At 36.6% G+C, this 21,962-nt stretch overlaps 2 protein-coding genes and 1 long non-coding RNA gene across 3 annotated transcripts; 1 reads left to right on the forward strand and 2 right to left on the reverse strand.

The window, feature by feature from the left end:
- The first annotated feature begins 9,655 nt into the window (after positions 1–9,655).
- Positions 9,656–15,109, forward strand: RabX6 (RAS oncogene family member RabX6). The gene is made up of 2 exons (XM_073970742.1): positions 9,656–10,074; positions 10,149–15,109. The coding sequence occupies exons 1-2, from the start codon at positions 9,895–9,897 to the stop codon at positions 10,620–10,622; spliced, it is 654 nt and encodes a 217-aa protein (XP_073826843.1). The 5' UTR covers positions 9,656–9,894; the 3' UTR covers positions 10,623–15,109.
- Positions 14,811–16,179, reverse strand: Vti1a (Vesicle transport through interaction with t-SNAREs 1a). Its single transcript, XM_073970741.1, has one exon. It carries the CDS (start codon positions 15,847–15,849, stop codon positions 15,157–15,159), a length of 693 nt encoding a protein of 230 aa, XP_073826842.1. The 5' UTR covers positions 15,850–16,179; the 3' UTR covers positions 14,811–15,156.
- A 3,709-nt stretch (positions 16,180–19,888) lies between these two features.
- Positions 19,889–20,956, reverse strand: LOC141395206 (uncharacterized). Its single transcript, XR_012410570.1, has 2 exons — positions 20,822–20,956; positions 19,889–20,756 (listed from the first exon to the last, which is right to left on the reverse strand). It is a non-coding gene; the product is annotated as an uncharacterized lncRNA (long non-coding RNA).
- Positions 20,957–21,962: the final 1,006 nt, after the last annotated feature.

Consider the following 21,962-nt stretch of genomic DNA (forward strand, 5'->3'; position numbering starts at 1 on the left):
CCCGATTCGCTTATTCTCCTTGCAACGCACTCTAGAACCTCAAGGTGGCGATCAAAAGACTCTGAAATTATCAAAAGGTCATCAAGGTAGACGAACACCTCTGTCCTGAGTGCCGGGGTATCACTTTATCCATCAACCTGCTCATTGTTTGAGGGGCATTACAAAGCCCAAAAGGCATGACGGTAAAGTGATATAATGGCCTCCCAGGGACAGAGAATGCTGTCTTTTCCCTTGAGGCCTTTTCCAGGGGGATCTGCCAGAAGGCGTCCTTGAGGTCTAGAGCGGTAATAAACTCTGCCTTGGGGAGACGACTGAGAATGCCTTCGATATGGGGCATCGGATACGCGTCGCCTATAGTGACCGAGTTCAATTTACGACTATCTAGACATAGTCGGTTTTTCCCCGGTTTGCGGTGTAGTACAACGGGAGATGACCATGCGCTGCTAGACTCCTCGATAACACCCAGGGCTAACATTCTGTCTAATTCTTCAAAAATAAGTTTTTCTATGGCAGGAGATACGGGAAAGTGTCTCTGCTTTATAGGACGGGCGCTTCCAGTATCTATAGAGTGGCATAATATATTGGTTCTACCAAGACCTCTGATGGCAAAGGAAGGGAACAAGGATATGGTTTGAGCCAGACGAAGTTTCTGAGTTGGGGATAACTCAAGCTGGTCATCTAACTCAAACATTTGAGGTTCAATGAACGAGCTGTGGCAACCATTCAGCTCAGGGGGAAGCAGTTCAAAGAGTCGCCAAAAATCTATTCCTAGGAATAACTCGCGATCTAAACTTGGAACAATGAATATGGTTATTGGCTTCTCTACATCCCTAAAAACCACAGTAGTCTCCACGAATCCCTCAATAACCTGTTTATTGCCGTCGGCTGTTTTAACAGTAGACTTATATTTCTTATAGGGAGAACCTGAGGCAAGATACTGTTTTGCAGCGTCAGACCCAACGCAACTGATAGATGCACCAGTATCTAGAAGTCCTAAAAACTTCCTATTAAAGAGAGAAACCTCGGCATAAGGCCTGACGTCATTAGCAGAACTCAGTATGGAAGACACGATTTTCTTGTTGATGGAGCGCACTTTATTCCAAAACGCACGAATACGGCGTGAGGATCGTGTGGGTTTTTGATTCATTGGCTCATTGAAAATTCTCTGTCTTGCCAAGTTATACTCTTCAACGCGAATATGAAAAGGTTTTAAGGGATGAACTTTTTGTTCATTAGATATTTGCGAAGAATCTTTATTGTGGGCAGAGTTGGAAGGTCTGGGTAAAATAGTAAAGCCGGGTTTCTTTACATTGGTGCACTCTTGTGTGCACCTGATCTCAAGTTTTTTTGCTGACATTTACTGCAATTGGGTTTGTACACATTTGATGCACCGCACCCATAGCAAAAAACGCTTCTTTCGGCTAGGCAATCCTGGTAGCGATGACCAGGTTTGTTGCAGTTCCAGCATGTGAAGTTCAAGGCTGAAATTTCATCTTCCAACCTGTCTACTGATTCAGGACATGTATGATTATCTTCTTCTACATCGACTTCAGCAACACGCTTTGAGAATGGCATGGATTTTGAATAAGACAGACCGTGCCTGCGGCGAACGTCCTGAATAAAAAATTCTCTCTTCCGGCAAGTATGCCGAAGCTGTTGAAGTGAAGTAATATCGAGATTTAATATCTCGTGTTGAATTTCTGGCAGGAGATTCCTGCGCAGAATTTCAACCAATGTCCTTTCCGATATGGGCTCACTCAGCCTATCAGTTAAGTCCACAATCGAATCATAGAATAGGTCAAAGGATTCAGTTGGCTTCTGTTTTCTATCGCGTATCAATTCGCGTATATCAACGTCAGTCCTTGAATCTTTGTAGTGCATACGTAAAGCCTCGCAAAGACCTGGCCAAGTAATAGTTTGTACTGTGCGGTGATAACGCCAATACCAGTCATTGGCTTTACCATCGAAAAGAGCACTAACATTTTTACATAATATGTTATAATTCCCATTAAGGGTTTGGGCTGTTAAGGCCTCTACCCTATAAATGAAATTTTCCACAGATAAGCCTGTGGATCCACCGGTAAATTTAATTTTCCAATTGGAAATTATTTGCAGGACTTTATCCGGTCTATCGGTAAGATTGGATGCCCCCGAGGCTCCAGAATTCTGAGATTGCAAGGCTGGCGGTGGGTTACCATGGTTATTACCAGAAGCTCTTCTGTCTCTATTGAGATTATTGGATTGAATTCCGAACAAGTCCCGGAGGGTCTGTTCTTCAACATCAGGTAACGTAGGCATCTGACTTATAGGTGTAGGCTGTACCTGTGGGGGTCTATTATTGGACTGGGGGGTATTACCAGCTTCATTGCGAAGCCTTGACATACTTGCCTCCACACTGGATTGTACCGACCTAGAGATTTCATTCCCTATAAAAGACATCATCTGTGCTTGTTGAGCATCAAACATAGACGAAAGGATTTCCTTAATATTCTGGGTTGAAATCCCAGTGGTAGCGTTAGAAGCAGTAGCTGCGGTGCTACAAGCCCCTCCACCAATAAAGGATTCATTAAGGGTATCCCCAGGATCCTGACCGTGTGATTTTTGGGCCTGAGCTTTTGCCTGCGATCTGGTCGCTATTTTGGGGCCACCTGGAGTTTGAGAATCCGAGCTAACCCGAGTATTGCACACCGGACAGAAAGGTCTGGTTTTAAGACATGTTGAGAGACAAGATCTATGAAATACGTGTCTACAATTCGTTTCAAAAAATGTAGACTTCGAGGTTATGGGATTTTGACAGGCTAGGCAAACCAACGGCTCCCCGGAGTTTTCACCCGTAGCATCACTTTCCGAGTTTTTAGAAGACATATTCTATAGACTATTGATATTCCCGTACGGGTTCGAAATATGAGTTAAATTTTATATTCGGAAAAGTTCCTTCACAAAACATATGAAACAATCGATAATCGACAATGAAATTCGAAGATAACAATTTCAATGCAAGGTATTGAAAACGATAAAAGAATTATTCAAGCAAGGTAACGTCTGTTTGAGGATAATAACATATTAAAACTGAAGGCGGTAAAACAAAACAAGCCAACGAATCTGGAAAGAGTATAGATATAGATTGTCACACTGGAAAGAAAATCAAAATTTTCAGTTTTCTCAGATACGACATGGTAGGCTATATTCTTTAAGGTATTTCAGAAGGGGTCAAATCCGGATATAAATCCAAAAGTTTGCATTCCAAACTCGACTGAAAGATACCTTCAAAGAAAACAGATAAAGATTTTTAGCGATGGATGGTCCTGAGATTCGGGTTATAATGACAGACATCAGGTCTTATCATATCTAAATTCCTTTCATCAAAGGGATCCAAGAGAATTTGATAGACAGAATATTTCAATAGAAATAGATCCAGGAAAGAGTAAGGAAATGTGAAGAAGGAGCAGAACAACTCGATCAAGTACGCATAAAGCGACTACGTTTTTATATGGAAATATACATATATCATTTCTACATTGCTCCGCCCCACGTTGGGCGCCATTATTTGTAATATTGCACATTCATCGAATCACATTTTTATATTGATGAGTTCTCATGAGGCTAGAAGACGGTAGCACGCATGGTCCACGGCCTTATTGTTCGTCGGAAAAGGGGGAGTTCATTGTTTCTAGCAACCTTGAGTGAATTTTTGGCAATATTAAAAATCATTATAGTTTGCGTGCTTAAATGAGGTTCGAGAGAATAGATAACAGAAAATAAGGGAATCGTGGCTGCGTAAAATAAGTTAGGTTAATGGTGTTATAGTACCTAACTACCCTCCCACCTGTATTACCCATTGGTCAGTGTGAGTTTATTTCTCGGTAATACCCAAACTACCAGCCTATCAGTTTATATGGCTACATCCTCAAACAGACAAAAAGATATTTAGTTCGGGCTCATGATGAGTAATTTTATTTCAAAATATTTCAGTTTATACATTCGCAATCTGATAGTACTAAGACAAGGAAGTAGTAAATCACCATTCCCTTAATTGAGCATAAAGAATCCTGTATGGGCTAAATACGCCAATGGATCAATCCCTAATAGCTAATAATAATTCAATGATCGTAATCTAAAAGTGGTTATAATATAATTTCGCTTAAAATTTACCTATACTATAATACATCATAATAAATCGCATGCAGATAAAAATAGTACTGAATAGAATTTAACTTAGCTGGAAAATTCAATTTTAAGACTAGTCAATGAAATTTGTAGTTATTATGATCACTGTTAATATAGGCCATATGCGCTTCAAAATGGATAACATTAAACAAGTGTTGGGATCTTTATCGAGGTTCCACTGTGTTTTGAATATAATATCTCAATGAAAGCTTGTATTTATCCAACAGTGCTAATAGTGAGCACACAAAATCATCTTAAAGTAACATTATCAATATTGAAATACCTTATAGATACACCATTATTGATGTTAAAGCAGAATTATAAATAGAACTGTTGACTTACGTTTTTTTCCGCTGCTCGCCGCTGCCGCTGAAAGATCTTTCGCAGAGCTGACTGCTTTTACATTCACTTGAACAATTAATATCGGTAATTCCTCCGTCGATGCTCTCCTTTAATGTTTTAGGAAATGAGAGAATCGTATCCCAACATAAATTCTGTTACAGTTGACCTAATTATCAACAGTGAATCAATTATGTTAAGAGTTAACACAAAATGCACACAAGTCGGAGAATAGTGAAACAACCTCAACAGCAACACAGTACTCTGACACACAATGGAATCGAAGATGGTAAGCGATAACTCTTTTTGTAGTTTCAGAGGTAAATTTGTAATGTGTGTGTTTATTGTTTCACTATTCTACGAAACGGTACCGTAAATCAAAATTTGTAAATATGTAAGGCTTACTGATGTGGTTGATCTTACTGAAGCTAATTAAAAACGTAATAATGATGCTAATGTTTCAAATGATAGTGGAATTATTTCTAATTAACTCCAAGCACAGCTCCAATGTGAAAAGGATTGGTAATCGAATTTCTAAACACCTTCTGGTAAAAATCAGGGATTTTAGGCACACTGTCGGAACATTGCAGACAATATTTATTAACGTGAATATTTCTCATATTCCAAGCGGCTTGGATACTTTGTTGCACATTTGGGGGACATTAATTATGTCTGCTATCCGGTTTTTATAGTCACACTTCGATATACCCGCAAGGTTTGAACACTATTTCCACGTATAATCAATTTGTTGGCCTTTCACTGATTTTCCTTGCTACTTTAAGCGGTTATGGTGGGCAAATATCGCACTTTGCAGTCAAACATAAGAGGATTCTGTGGTTTGCTTTACACCGTAGTAAATGACGGACATGTGAACAGTAGGGAGAATATATTGAACTAAAGGTTTTGGCTCTGGTGTTTAATATTTTGTTCCATTTCCAGTATGTCTCCAGAGAGTTTTTGCTCCCAAAACCTCCGACAGATACCGCTAACCCAATGAACTGGTCAATCTGCTAGAGAGTGAAGAATTAGGAAACAAGGAAAACTAAAATTGTGATCGTATTACCTGAACTGAATATGTTAACCAGCAGAATAAATTTTTACAACTCAATTGGGCATATAATGCAATAAAAAAAATGACCACCAATTATGCCAAATCACTGATAAATTAATTTATTGTCATTAATATCTGATTATCTGCTGAATCCGATACTAATACTCACAAATGCGTTTAATAAATTTCAATTTAAAAAGGTTATGATATACAACAAGTTAAAATATTATATTAGTTTAACTTCGAGTATCGAGTTAACTGTGGGATGACAACCGGCAAAATGGCAGAATTTCCTGCAGTTTGGTGCAACGAAACCATGACTATATGCAAAACGTACATTGGCCTTCCAGGCCTAAAAGATGATGAATTTGCTGACAAGTAGAAAACGTTAATAAATGTGGTGTGGGGGAGACTATAAGAGGGGAACGGTGACCAATAGATGTCGCTAAAGGCAATAAAACCGCTTATAGATAACAGTGGCAATTGCCATCAGATATTGAGAATGGAAAAAATATAAGGTAATTGAGGTGTAGTTGTATACTACATGAATTACAATGTTGAAGAATTGTTTGGCAAAAATCGATTGTGAGATTTTCCAATGTTAAACAGCTGTAATAGGCAAGCAAATATAAGGAAATATTTTTTATTTATGTTTATTTATACATGTTTATTCTTTTCAATTCCTAGATGTTATATCAACATTCGCCTGATAAAACTTTAAGTGCAAAAGAAGAAGAACTATTTTAAGCAGACAAGTCATTGGTGCGACTTGGCCAAGAAAATAAAACGAAAAAGTTTTTTTTTTTAATGTTAAAATGTTTAAGCAGCCTTGAAAACATTGTCTTTATTTACTAATTTTTTACTTATGTGGCCAAATCATTGGCTAAGCCATTTAAAAATATAAAAATACTGTAATACCAATTTGTACATTTTTGGCATTTTCAATATTATTTGTTTTATTCTTTAATGAAATATAGTATTTAAACAAATGTGTAGCTTCATCTTCTTATTAAACGTACTATATAGCTGTTTTATCTATGAATTGTTCCAAATGAGCTAAAAATTTAGTATTGAATATATGGTACTATTGACTCACTACCTCCAATGTCTATACTGACTCACTACCTCCAATGTCAACACATGGTTCCTCAGGAACTACTGACTTACTATTGACATACTAGTTCCATTGTCAGTACTGACTTTCGAATGACACGTTCATACAAAATGTCTATAGGAAATTACATTAGTTGTCTACAGTTTGTCAGTAGTACTGTTGACAATGTCAGTAGTAAGTCAGTATAGATTCACTATTGACATTTCCTACAGGGTAGGTATAATATCATCCAAAACATTTGATGGAAGTGGTCTGTAATCGTATATGAAAGCCTCATTTTTTGCCCGAGTCCGTATATATGAACACCACGAGTCTTCATCGGTTGGACATCTCTCGTGACGTGGATTTGTATCGCTTGAACTGTAATGATCAAATGTCGCCCATATTGCCTCATGCATATCGTGAATTGAACTCGAATGGCGTCGAATTGCAAATCCATGGTATACTGCGAGCTTGTCAATCAATTTTCCTCAATGAACGGAAACAAACAAAACGATTCCCGTACCAATCATACAAAGCGACAAACTTTTCAGCTCCTCTGAATCGTTTCATTCTCACAACCAAAACAAAAACACATACTTTTCAATGTAAAAAGATGGAAACCGTACGATTGCTGCAATAGGTATAATGCGGGGCATACACTATGGGCATGCACGACAGCATTTGTAATAGTATTAGTAAATTTTGAAGTTTTTGTCAATGTATTTGGGAGTAGTTTTGGCAGGATTGAAATCAAAATAGTTTTGATTTTGTAAATGAACCCCTTTCAATCCGATGAATTTTGTTTATTTTCCAAGTAACCAACAAATAATTTTTGAAAACAACAAATATTATTTGTGAGGAAATTAAAAAATTGGAAAACTTCAACCCAAAATCGAGTTTTGGAGGAAAATTCATCATTTTTGGAATATGGATTGAAGGAGTGCCACACACTATTCAATCACACACGTACACAAGGGTTCATTTGGCAGTGCAGTTTGGCAGTATAGTGTATGCCCCGCATAACTTCGGCTATGCTTTGCCAAGTTGTTTCATTCACCACCGAAACGAGAAGTATTTTTGGGAAACGTTTGCCGTGCGTATTGTCAATGACACACTCAGACACACACACACACATGTGATTGCTTAACAACCCTATAACCCAGCAAACCAAAATAGGAAGAAACATCAGAGGTCGGACCGAATTCGGTCCGAAAGTCGGATGAAACGTCCGAGTTCGGATCCGAATTCGGTCCGAACTCTGTCCGAAAGTCATATGGAGTGGTTGACGTGTTCTCTGACCGAAATTCGGATGAAAATCGGATGTTTTAGCCGACTTTCGGACTGAATTCGGTCCGAACTCTGATGAACTGTCGTATAAATTTCTGATTTATTTACCGACTATCGGACAGATATCGGTCCGAATTCGGAAGTAAAATTTTATGAAATTCGAAAGTGTTTGTCGACTTTCGGACCGAATTTGGTCCGAAGTCTGATGAACTATCGTATGAACTTCTGATTTATTTACCAATATTCGACAGAATTTGTTTCTATTATTAACAGATGTTGAAAATACACAGTTAATTCATGAAATATCCAAATCCTATTAAAGGTTATCTATTATAAACATATTAAAGGTTTTAAAGGTTTTCATCTTATGCTGTGTTAAACTTGGTGGAAAAACAAACTGTGGAGAACAACAAATGCGTCAACACGATCTGTGAAATATGTAAAACAATTGTTATTAATATATGAAAAAAATACATGTCTTCACATGCAAAAAAATTTGATACACATAAAAGTGTTCAGAAACTTAAATTTGGTCATATACAAATATAAAACATACGACTTTCCACGGAATAGTGTTGAAGTTTGACGAAAAAAATTTTTACTTTCATTACCTTAATAAAAATAAAGAAATATGTATGCAACCGATCACTATGAATAACATTTAAACACTATTATGCATCAACACGCATAACAAAAATAAACCAAATTTGTTCTCCGATACAGAAATTAAAACCCGAGCACTAAATTTTTCGTTCGAACTGCATCAACAATTACACTTTCTTTTCTTTCTGCTTATTTACACTTAATTTTGCCAAAGCAGCACAAGAGAAAATAGAAAAATTCCCTTAAGGGAGGGAGAGAGAGGACGGGAAAAGTTCGTCAGACTAGTCGGACAGAGTTCGGACCGAAGTCGGTCAGACGCGTCGGAAAAAACTTCCGACTTTGAGCAGACGCGTCGGACGTCCGACATTGTGTTTGCTGGGAAGTTAGCATCAGCATACCACAGTGAATTTTATCAACTACCAAACGTTTTTGATTTATTCACATGAGTTTAGTACTATTCCGTTTTCTATCTGCTCTTGTGGAGTTGAGTACTTTTCGCTTTTCGTTTCGTTCGTAATCACGAATGTAAACAAAACAATACTAAACAGCGAGCTCGGCCAACGTGGGTTATGTTTCGTTTTGTATTGTTCCTATGGAAAATACGAAACGAAACGATTGGAAATGTTATTTAAAGTATTTTTACGTACTCTGATTATCCTGTCAACATTTAAAAATCCACACTAACTGTCCGGAAAAGTAGTTAAAAAATATTCTTAAAAACTCCACGCTTATAGGCCGGAGAAGTAGTTAAAAGTATTCTTAAAAACTCCACGCTTATAGGCCGGAAAAGTAGTTAAAAGTATTCTTTAAAAATCCACGCTTATTGGCCGGAAAAGTAGTTAAAAAATTATTAAAGTAGCTCAAAAAGGAACTATATAAACGAAACAATCGGATGTAGTTCCGGCAGTTCTTTCTTGGAATTGTTCTTTTGAACGAACACGACGCACACTCAATTTACACATCCCTAGATAGATCAGCTGATTGTTTTTACCCATGTCTCCTGTCGGCATTTGCTTCCCACTCATTCGTCCCCTGTCAATTTTGTTTTGGCTACTCATTTTTATCGGCCAATCTGATTTCCTTTCTTATTCGTGTCGTTCGATTCACAAAAGTGAACTAAATGAACCAACTCGGGCAAAAAGAAGAAGAACAACGCATCATCATTGTCGAACGGGCTCTTGTACTGGAATATAGTACATATATATAAATCAATCAAATAAATCATTAAAAAAGCGAAAAAACGTTACTATTAGCACAGTGGTAATACGTTTTGTAATTGCTCAAAAAAAAAGGTCTTCATATTAAGACATATCGGGATCGGCTTTTTATAAAGGAAAACAAGAAATAAACAATGGCAAAAGTACGAATACCAAAACAGAAGGTGATACTCTGCGGTGAATATGGTGTAGGAAAAAGCTCACTGTTCCGTCGTTTTACCAACAATACATTCATAACCAATACGGATCGTAAATCAACGTTGGGCTTGGATCACATCGACAAGGATTACAGCGTGGATGGAAAACAGATAAAGGTAGGATATTTGCAACATATAGTAACCCCATAATTTAGCATAATTAAGGTGTGTCCCTTTGTTCATTGTTTCAGTTACAATTATGGGATACTGGTGGTATGGAACGTGTTGCGTCCGTTACCTCATCATATTATAAATTTGCGGAAGGTGCTATTTTAGTTTTTGCCCTGGACAATGCTGCATCCTTTCATTCATTGTCACAACATCTACTTGATATTGTAACTTATGCTGAAAATGCCAAAATATTTATTTGCGGTAATAAATCCGACTTAGAGGGTCGGGAACCCGAGGTCAGTGATGCAGATGTAGAAGCATTCTGCGAACAATGTCACAGTCTAATAAGTGCCACATATAAAACATCATGTAAAACCGGTGAAGGTATTGAAGAAATGTTTCAAGATATTTCCCGGATATTGGTTGAATCGAATCGTTCAAAAATGGACCTGCAAGCCAGTATGGAACAACATGGTTTTCAAATAGTTGCCGGACAAGTGGAACTTGTCAATGCTGCCGATGAATCCGACGAAGCATCGAATTGTGTTTGCTAGCAAATGGCCGATTTGGAGTTTGGTTAGATGGCGACAAAGGTTGAGAAAGTACGTGGACTAAGAAGGTGAATCGAGTGTCACATCAGTCAACCTTTGTAATGGTCAGTTTGTTCAGTTTATCAAATGTGACTTACAATCGTATTCGAATAACTGAAAAAAGAAAAAAAAACAACGAATGTAGTTTAGAGAAATTGTGATTATTTTCTTTAAAATGATGATTGATTTTAGTTATTCGAATTCGTCATTATTGTAAGAACAGTTTTAATGCATCATTGTCTCAATGTTTTTTCATTAAATTATTTATTAATTTCCTGTGAAGTTCCATAATGGATTTTAAGATAACACATCAATTTTTTTATTTATCGTATTTTATTCCATCCTCATACACCCTTTCGTACATTCACCCACATGATGAAACGTCCATTTTTATAAGTGATAAATAACTTAACTCGAATATGAATAACTTTTAGATATAAGACATTAATTTTTGGTAAAAACAAACACACGCTTTGCTCAGCTTAAATATTTGTAGATAAATGCCATGCATCACAAAAATGCTTTCAAAAAATTATTAAGAATGTGAATAATTGTACAATTAAATTGCTTTCGGAAGCTGTTTTGTGTAGAACGTTATGACCACCTTATTTGCCAATTTGTACTGGTCAGATAGAAATTATAAAATGTAAACTTGGATCTGGAGAATTCAAATGTTATTAAATTTAGGTTGTTTTTGGAACAGTGATTTATATATTAGTATGTTCTTTTTTCTGCTTAATCTGGCTCTGGGCCTATCTCCGGTTCTAGGAATAAGTTGAGCAGGCACGCTAGGTGAACAAAATTTTCTTTAAAAATGTAAAAATTTTTCATTAAAAATTCTAATTTTTAATGGACAGGAGCATATTTCGGGTCATTTTGAATTAAATTTGTTATGTTTTTTCTAAGTAGCCGGGCTTTAACAAGGGAATTTTCGAAACTACCGAAGCCCATATCTCGGGAAGTGTGGACATCCCAAATAAAAATTATATATTGTCGTCATCAGGCAGGTGAGACCTGCTTGTGAAAAAAATTCATACCGATCCGAGCTGAGCTCCAACTTATGTGAACCGATCTACTAGAGCCAATTGAGTAGGTTTGGCAGGTCAGTTGAAAAGATGCAGTGTGTCGTGCGGGTCTGTGCCGCATGCTGGGCAGATGTTTTGCAGGATGTCATCGATTCTTTCCCTATAGAAATGCAGACGGCTGCACCATACCGAGTGCAGTTGAACCAGAACTACACCATTTTCACATGTAATTCGAATAATTTCAGTTGTAATTCGAAACATTTCACTTGTAATTTGAGAATTCCAATTGAATTTCGAATTATTTCATTTGTAATTTGAAAATTTCATTTTGAATTCGAATTATTTAATTTTTAATTTGAGAATTCCATTTGATATTCGATTTATTTCATTTGTAATTTGAATTTTTTTATTTGTAATTCGAATTATTTCATTTGTAATTCGAATTGTTCCGTTTGTAATTTGAATTTCCTCCATTTGATATTCCAAATGAAAAAATTCGATTTACAAATAGAAAAATTCAAATTACAAATGGAAAAATTCGAATTACAAGTGAAATAATTTGAAATACAAATTAAAAAATTCAAATTACAAATGAAATAATTCGAATATCAAATGGAATTCTCGAATTACAAATGAAATAATTCTCAAATTACAAGTGAAATGTTTCGAATTTCAAATGAAATAATCAAATTACAACTGAAATTCTTCGAATTACATGTGAAAATGTTGTAGTATCATTCGAAGCATAGGTTTGATTCTGGTTTGACAGGTGCTGGCCGAAACACTGTGGTTTCGGGTCAATCTGGTACGAAGGAACCCGCTGCCGCGGGATTGACTGTGGTTTGTCGTGGCAGATGATGCTCTTTAGCTGCGATATATGGGGGGTGGGTGTTCTACGAGGACCGCAGCCCGCATTTTTGATTATGACATCTTGGACTGCGTCCGTGTGAATGCTATTTAAACATGCTTCATAGGCTTGTTCATCTAGGGTATCTCTCGTGTAACGTTGGACCTCTCTTTCCAGATCATGAATATCCATCCTAACAATCCAGGGTGGTAGAGTCCTATTCACCATACGGTTATGACTCTCCCGGTAATACACTACCAGAACGTATTAGTCGTGCGGCTGCAGCAGTGATGATGTCTCGGAACGTCCTTTCTGCCTCCCGAACATCAGAAGGGTTGGACAGATCCTAAACGGGTAACACCCGTGCAAGTACAGCAACGATAACATGCCATTGTGTTGTCATACTGCAAGAATCTTCAGCTCCTCTTGCAGATTGCCCACTGAAGACATGAGGAGGCAACCTGTTGCGGTTCTCATTGCGGGTTTTTGACAGGTTTGAATAGCTTTCCATTACGTTGCTTTAATATTCGCGGAACAAGACGCCCCATAGCGTGTCACAGAGCGACCTATCGCGTTATATGTGGTGAATAAGGGTTCTTTGTCTCCACCCCAAGTGCTGACGACTTGTTCACCACATTTAAGGACTTTAGGACTTCGTTCCTACATCTCAGCTTGTTGCAGATATCTGTTTGCGCGGACGAAGTGAACATGCTGTTTAGAATCATCGCGTAGAAGTAGTCTGAATTCTGCTACCATAGACCGGTACATTAAACTCAACATTCAGATTGGCTGACCGTAGATTTAGTAGCGGATATTTGCATTTTCGTCACGCGGAAGATCAATAAAAGTTCAAAATTTTTCAAATGACATTAGGAAAGCTATCCGACGGCGTGATGGTACAATAATTCACATGCGTAGCAAACTCATTGTTGTCTGTCGGGGTGGAATACAGAAAAAGTTTCGGAAACTTTTTTTCGCTCTATATTTTCCCGAATTTCACAACACACTAATTTCAACACACACAATTGATTACCCAACGTTCATGACTTGCTTGGAGGATAGTCTGCTTGATGTCCTCAAACATCGTGGAGGGCTTGACTGTAGAAAAGGCTTTTAATAAGTCAAGTGCCACCAACACTGTCCTGTCGAACGACTTGTTCCAGTTAACTTGCTTACGAAAGCCATTCTGATAATCGGCAACTTGTCAATTATTTCTGACGTTGGAGAGGAGTAAAACCCTAAGCGTCTTTGCTGCTGGCAATAAATTGAACTTGTTCTACACGATTCTAATTTGCTGACATTTTTCAGTAGCAGAATATCCCTGTCCATTTTCTAAACTTCGGGCACGATGTGTGAGAACTTTGTTGAGGTACTCAACTCCCGGCTCATCCAGCTGTTTCAGCATTACCAGGATAATTTGCTTTTCTAGGTTAAAGGAAGAGATCTAATGCACAAAGTGCTTTCTCTTCGACCCGCCAACCGTGGCGTTCGACAAAATGTCGATTAAAATAGTTTGAACACCTTGTTGGATCAGTCAGCGTAACGTCGTCAAACGTGACTTGGTCCCATCTTAGTTATTCCCTGTGTTCGAGAGTAACTTAAACGTTGTGAACAAATCACTTATACTCGCTCCACTGAGGTTGTCTGGACAAATATCATTGCTCTTATTTTCTTGTCCTGCCTCCTCTGCTGGGAAATTTACATATTAAAGAGGTGATTCGGCGGTCTGTTGATGGCGACGACAATATTGAGATGATCTGACCCAGGCGAAATGACGGCATCATTCTTGCCTTCTCTTTGAATAAACAAAACGCTTATGGTTCTTAGAAGTATTAAAAAAAATCGTAAAAAATCATATGTATGAAATGTGTACCTGCATATAAATACTCGGTCTTAAATTCGGAATTTTCGTCCCTGTATTCGGTCGTAGTATGGATTCATCTGCATGGTCGATATCATAAGAGAGATTCTGGAACAAAGATTTTATTTGTATTGTCGTGAAATCTACAGTACCTTGCCTTTAGATGTGCATTTTCCATTTGAACGCTTTTTTTCGAGAACATTGGTCCGGATATTTCAGGTACAAAAGAATTTCGCAGTCAGATGTCTCATTTATCATTATTTACCTTTTATATATGAAGAAGCTCCTAAAAGTATGCTTCAAATTAAGATTTCCGAAGCTACAAGTGGTCAAAAATTAAAATATATTCAGCAAATAAACTAGCAACTATCAAAACTCACCACAATATTAAAAACTATTATTAAATAAACACGGCATTATAATTTTCTAAGGCTTTTTTATATATCGAGTTATTATTATTATTTAATGAAAATACATTTATAAACTTTAGATTAAGATTATAAAGAAAACAATTCAATATGCATATAGAGGTACACATATGCCACCAAGATTATACATAAATTTACAAGATAGATTTGCATTAACTATAAACTACAAACATACATACATAAATGTATTAAACTTAAAAACTAAAACAAAACGGAATGTGTTTTTGTTATAAGAACAAAACAACTAAAACAAACCCCTTTAATAATGGTAATAAATATGCTACAACAAAGTTCCCCTTATGACTGGGTGTGTGTTTTTGTTTTCCTCTTGAAATATTTATGAATTTGTTGCTGGCGTTGGTGATGAAAATGTTAAATATAAACTAACTACAACGGCCACTCCAAAGACACCACCAACAACATATAACACCGCCTTTTCACGTAACGCTCTCAACATCATGGTATTCAGGGTCCTTGATGCTCTACCCAGCTCAGCATTTGTTTCCCTCAAACGTGAACGTGCATTTTGTATGGTTTCACGTTGTGAATGTAAATCACCTAAGATTTGAGCACCCAATGTTTCAGTTTCAATGACAACACGATATCCCTCCTGCAAACGATTGCCGGTTCTTTCAATCGTTTCAGAGTTTTCCAGTAACCTTTGTCTCTGGTCATTACTTATGGCCACATCTTCGTAGTCATCATAATCTCCAACTGCCGTTTGAAAATCTAAAGGACCAGCCTGTTTCTTCCTACTGTTCTCTTTTGTCTTTGCATATTCATTTTGTAAACGTTTCAATTCGACCTGAGCACAATTTAATTTATTTGTAGCTGTTGTTCTTGGAGCTGGTGCCAAATCTCGTATTTCCAACTGCATTTGCTCCAACAATTCCTGCGCCTCTGTGAGACTGGCATCGATTTTATTACACAGTTCCTTGCCTTCATTTGTCAGTGTTAATCGACCAATATGACTCGTTATTTCGGCAATTAATATGGAATATTGCTTTTCATATTGCTCCAGCAATGACATCGTAACCTATTTTTTATGGTTTTAAGAATTTATGACAAGGTTTTATTTTTCTTCGTCGAAACTATAAGAAGAGAATTGTGTTTTTTCCTTCTTCTTTGAATCACTTTTTCTCTACTTTTCCAATTTGTTTTTTTTTTAGAATGATAGGAATTGGGGGTGGTTGGGGAGGGTATCCAAGATCAGCTGTTTTCATTCCAAACTTCTTATAGGCAGTTGCACTAAATGGAAGCGTTAAATGAAAGGTATTGACGTCGTATAAAGATTACGTTTCGTTTTCATCAAAGGATTTCCTTGGAAGAGATGTATTTAAAAAATATTTAACTAACTGAATGAAATGTAACTTCCCCTGTTCTGCTCATGGGATGCTTCATTTTGTTCAACCATACTAAACGCCTGGTCATTGGTCGTTGTTCAACTACAATTTCATCTTGCGTTGGTTGAGCTGTTTGACTACCTAGTAGAACAAATATAAGGTAAAGTTAATACTACAACAAATACAACTCGAACAACAACCACAAAGGAATTTGTTTTTGTTTGTAACGTTACTGCCAGTTGTATTTGTAAACAAAACAAGGAAATGTCTATAAATTGTTGGAATTTAAAAAATTAATAATTTTTCACATTTGGTTGAATATTTTCGAAAACATGAATGAAAATTTGTTACATTTTCAATTTTTATGTTTCCACATCATTCCACTAAATGCATAAATTCTCGCAGAAAGTAGAATTCTTGCAGAAAAGTTTGGGGTCGCTGGAAATTCATAGAAAAAGGAGAAGCTGTTTCAATGTTTTGTTTTAGAAATCAATGAATGTTTATTAGGGCTTTATTTTTTAAATTTTAACAAAATACCTCACATATGTATTAACAAACGTTGTATCGCCTCTACAAGCGGTGATTTACTGCGCGGCTTATCGTTCGTACTTGGAGGAGGTTACATATCATTGATATGAAGAAGTCTTTCTGGGAAATGGTATTTTCCGAATGATATATTTTTTTTTTCTCAAAAAATATATGTCCCTAATGTACATCGAAATAGAAATAAATGTATAAAATGTCATATGAAATTTGACACTAACGTTACAACAACCCAGTTCAGTCAGCTGTGTATTGCTGCTACCTTTTCTTATTCTACCATGACCTGGGGATGGATTCTTGTTCTATGAAAATTTAAAATGAAAAATATTTCCTTTATAATATTTTTCATTTGACAGTTTTTTCCTTTATAAAAGTTTTCATTTCACATTTTTTGATAATTCCATTTATATTCCATATACTATGGGCATGGAGGACAGCATTTGTAATAGTATTAGTAAATTTTGAAGTTTTTGTCAATGTATTTGGGAGTAGTTTTGGCAGGATCATGGCACAATTACCCAGGTAGTGGCATCGTAAAATTTTGAATATGTTATGTCAAAACTTTCTTTATGTTGTTGGGGAAATTACAACAAAAATAAATTTTTTATAAAGGGATTTGACTTTTCATATTCGATCAGCTGGTGAGATACCACTACCTGGTAGTTCTGCCATGGGCAGGATTGAAATCAAAATAGTTTTGATTTTGTAAATGAACCCCTTTCAATCCGATGATTTTTGTTTATTATCCAAGTAACCAACAAATAATTTTTGAAAACAACAAATATTATTTGTGAGAAAATTAGAAATTAGGAAAACTTCAACCCAAAATCGAGTTCTGGAGGAAAATTCATCATTTTCGCAATATGGATTGAAGGAATGGCACACACTATTCAATCACACACTTACACAAGGGTTCATCGGTTGCTGTCCTGCATGCCCATAGTGTATGTCCGGCATAACTTACCGGACAGACGTCTTCTTGGTTGCTGCAACAAACCCTTCAAATTTCACTGTTTGGACGGCTTTTTCATCGGTGGATTGATGTTGTATTGGAGGTCGAATTCCTCAGGAACACAATTTCCACGGTGAGTGGATCACAAATTAAAATTTAAAAGGCAAGACAAAACAAATTTCAACTTGAAAGAGACAAATATTATTCTTTCGCTATGGCTTACAAGGAGTGTTCTAGCTCTTAAATTCTTTTTTTTTGCGAATTTAAAGTGGTGTTGGCCAGAGAGCTCTTAAATTCAAACAAAAAAAATCTTACCAGCTGAATATTTGTTTACCTTCATCAGCTGGTCGTCTCTATAATTGGTCTGTTCCTTTACTTCTGAAAATAGTAAAACCGGCAAAAGGAGTAAAAGTTTAAAACAGCTCCCATATGAATTGTATTGTGTCTGAAGTAAAGGAACGCTTTTCGAGTAAAATGTGGTAAATCTTGAAGATTCTTGAACGTAAAGGAACAATGCTAATAATAGTGGTTGTGAGCTGTATTTTTCTTCACCTGAAAATACAGTGTTGCATATCGAAGTAAACTACGAGATTCGTATTGGGTCGGTAATGTCGTGCTTATGTGGTGTGTGTCTCGGGTGCATGCCAATATAGCAAAAACGACATGAGTCACCCAGTACTTGATCGAGTGCAATATGAAGGAACCCCACGCAATAGCATTGGCTCTTTCCGATTAAATAAATTACAACAATTGCTATAGAACAGAAGTATTTTGTCTATATGGAAAAACTGTGCTCAACGTGCTGATACAGTAAACACATACACTCTTGATCTATAGAAAACCTGTCCTCTTTGCTCCTCACCAGTCTTCCCGCGATTTTCTTTTCTGTTTGATTTCCTCAGCAGTATATTGATACATTGTTCTTTGTAAGATACTCAATTTGGAAGTGTTTGGTCTTTTATGTATAAGATACAATATGACGTGTTAACATGCATATTGTTTGTGTTGTTTTTTCTTTTGGTTCATTCCGTTGCGAATGTTGTAAATAATAATAAAAATTCAATGTAACGTAAATGCATTACAAATTTGTGCCTGTTTCATTTTTCTTTATTCATGAGTAGGAAATTGTAGGAAATTGTCTTAAATAATTCATATAATAATCTATAAATTTCTTTTATATATTTACAGGACCACTAATCTAGCTGCACCAGCAGCACAACCGCCAGCAACAACACCAGCACAACCGCCAGCAACACCGCCAGAACATCCAACAACAACCGCTCCCGACCCTATCAAAATTATCAACGCCATCAACCATACGAACCATTTACATTTTTCTGTAATGGTAACAGGGTCCAGGTTACGCCCGCCATGAGCTACCGTAATTACGGGCGGCGGTACAACAGCCGATATAAATACAAAAGAAATAATAGAAATAATGTAAATGGTGGCAAGACAACCATGGACGTATAGTAAGAAATCAAATAGACTATATATTGATAAACAAAAGATATAACTCCTGTGTTTCCAAGTGCACAACATATCCGGGTGCAGATGTTCCAACAGACCACAATCTATTGGTCTCAAAACTGCGCCTCAAACTCGCTCTTATACGGAAAAAGAAATCCCAGCCAAAAATCGATATCGGAAAACTTAGCGATCCTACCATAAAAAACGAACTGCAACATCAAATCAATGGAGAATTAGAAAACATCAAGGAAGACAATCCGGATCTACTGTGGAACAACCTAAAAACTACGCATATAAATTCAATCCAAAGCACTGCATCTTAAGCCGTGATTTGGATCGAAAATGGAGTGCATCCTAGCTGTGTGTTGTGGAAGCAAAATGGAGTGCATCCTAGCTGCGCGCTTGTTATGTTCCCGTAAATGCGGCGCTGTAGTGGTCCCGCAGCTAGTTCAGGATGGCACACTTTTCTCCAGGGGGAATCCCAACCCTACCACTGACAGCCCAAAGGGACTAACTATTAATGTGTGACTGCAAACAAACATGAACACAAAAATGATACGAAACAACAACACTGCGCACACCGTCGACAAGGGAGCTTGGTGTATCTCCTCCCACACTCTGCCCGCCCTACCATGACCCTTAAATCCAAAATTAGATATCATTTTCTAAGGGCCCCGTAACCCACTGACACTTACCTCACAACAATATCACTTAACCTCCTCTCTTACAAAAAAAAAAAAAAACTCAACACATATTTAAAATGCTAACAATCAAACATACAAATAATTTATTATAATTGTTCATTATGATCTTAAACCTATTTGGACAACATAAAAAAGAAATATTTTTTTTAAAACATTAACACCAGTAACGGATTGAACGAGTCATTAACTCGGGTTAACCTATATCATATCCACGATTTCGAGGACGACGCCGTTCTGGCCAAATAAAGTTTCATTAAACGCCTACCTAAAAGAGCTCTGTTAGATGGGGACTTCCGGACCTTAAATTAGAGTCCACAAGAAACACTTAATGATTTCGTCGAATGTTAACACAGGAAAAACCTACACTCGTGTTCTTTCTGGGGTTAATATTCTTTACAAATCAAGACTAAACACAAACAAAAATTAGATAACTATCTACTAACAACACAACTTAAATCTAAAGACACGAAGTCAATTTTTTCCGTATAGTAAAAATTTCTTTTTTTATTAAATTAATTAATTCTTAATCAAAAATTTTCTTAGTTCATCGCTTCAGGTTTCCTTATTTTTCAATTTCGGGACACTGCCCCTTTTAGTTATTCTTTACTTGATTCAATCTTTCTTTTTCCGCCGTTTAGTTAATTAATTATTTGTTTATTTCGGATTTGTTACCTTTTGTTCAATACAGGATAATATTAATCTTGGATTTACCTCTATATATTTACAGGTTTCCTGACATTACATTCCAGAGGATTTTTGTAACCATCCAGGCTCTCAACAAATCAAAAAATATACTTCGTTCCAGACATAAAAAGGCTCCCAGTAACGGAAAATTCGGATTTTCTCCCAAGATTCTTAGCCCACCCCCTTGCGCCACTGTTAATGGGGGAGGCCAGCGGTTTAATCAAGTCTCGTTTGGCGATATCTTAAAGTAAATTGACACATGACGATTACCACTTGAACACTTCAACATAACTACGCAACACTTACATATCTGGTCTAGCGCCCACAACATATATTTAAAATAAAACTTAATTTTTCTTTAATTTTAATAAAGTTTTGGTCGATTTAATCCTTATTTCTCTTTATATTGGCACTTTATATATTTTTTTGGTATGTCTCGGGTTATCTACTAAGTATAAACGGAGAAGATTTATTGAACCGCAATATTGATAACTTTGCTGGTTATGCTCTGTTTCGCAATCTACCTCTTTTCTTGCTTGGCAGGCCTTTTATATTCGGAAAATCTGACGCTTATTTTCCCGCTTTTCATGGATTTTCAAGGGTTTTCTTCTGTTTATTCATTTTGCTTCACCCTACCCAAGATCCCATATGACGAGGCAGTGTTATATTTTCCACAGTGCGTTACTTGTCCACTAACTCAAGAAAAATCACTGTGGTAGTGGCAACACTCCATTTTCTAGTGGACTCTACAACAACCGTTTCCTCCTCATTTTTAACTTGCCGGTTGGTTCGTTTACCACGTTTCTGAACATGGTCGGCGTTTAGTGTTTTTTTTAAGAAAAGCTGAAAAACTAAACCTCCGATAAGATACCCGCAACACGCTCTCTTGTAAAATTCATAAGTGAATTCGTAGGAAAAGATGTACTCCAACGGCAAATGTACCGTTCACTTGTAGTGATTCAACTGTATCCGCGGATGCTTTTTGCTGGGCAGAAAATACCAGCTGATCGATCTTTAACTGCCAAAATAATGCTAATGCTAGGTTTATATTTACGAAATCCACTCGGTTTCAATTGTCAATTCCATTGCTTAAACGTCAAGTAAAATCCAATGGATTTCAGATGAGATTTCATTTGACGTATACACAAAGGAATTGACAGTTGAAATCCATTCGATTTCGTAAATGTAAACGTACTATAAGTTTACATTTACGAAATCCACTCGATTTCAACTGTCAAATCCATAGCTCAAACGTCAAATGAAATCTCATCTGGTTGAAATCGAGTGGATTTCGTAAATGTAATCCAAGCATAAGTTTTTGTAAATTAAATTCGACCGTGTTTAGACATTCACACTGGAAAGAAATTTTTTTTCTCAATTTCTTTTAAAATTTTCCTTGTTGTTTAGACACGGAAATCATGTTTGTGTCAATTTAATAACTTTTCTT

Source organism: Musca autumnalis, unplaced genomic scaffold (assembly GCF_047663935.1).
Source record: "Musca autumnalis isolate F117 unplaced genomic scaffold, ASM4766393v1 scaffold_2, whole genome shotgun sequence".
Lineage (NCBI taxonomy): Eukaryota > Metazoa > Arthropoda > Insecta > Diptera > Muscidae > Musca > Musca autumnalis.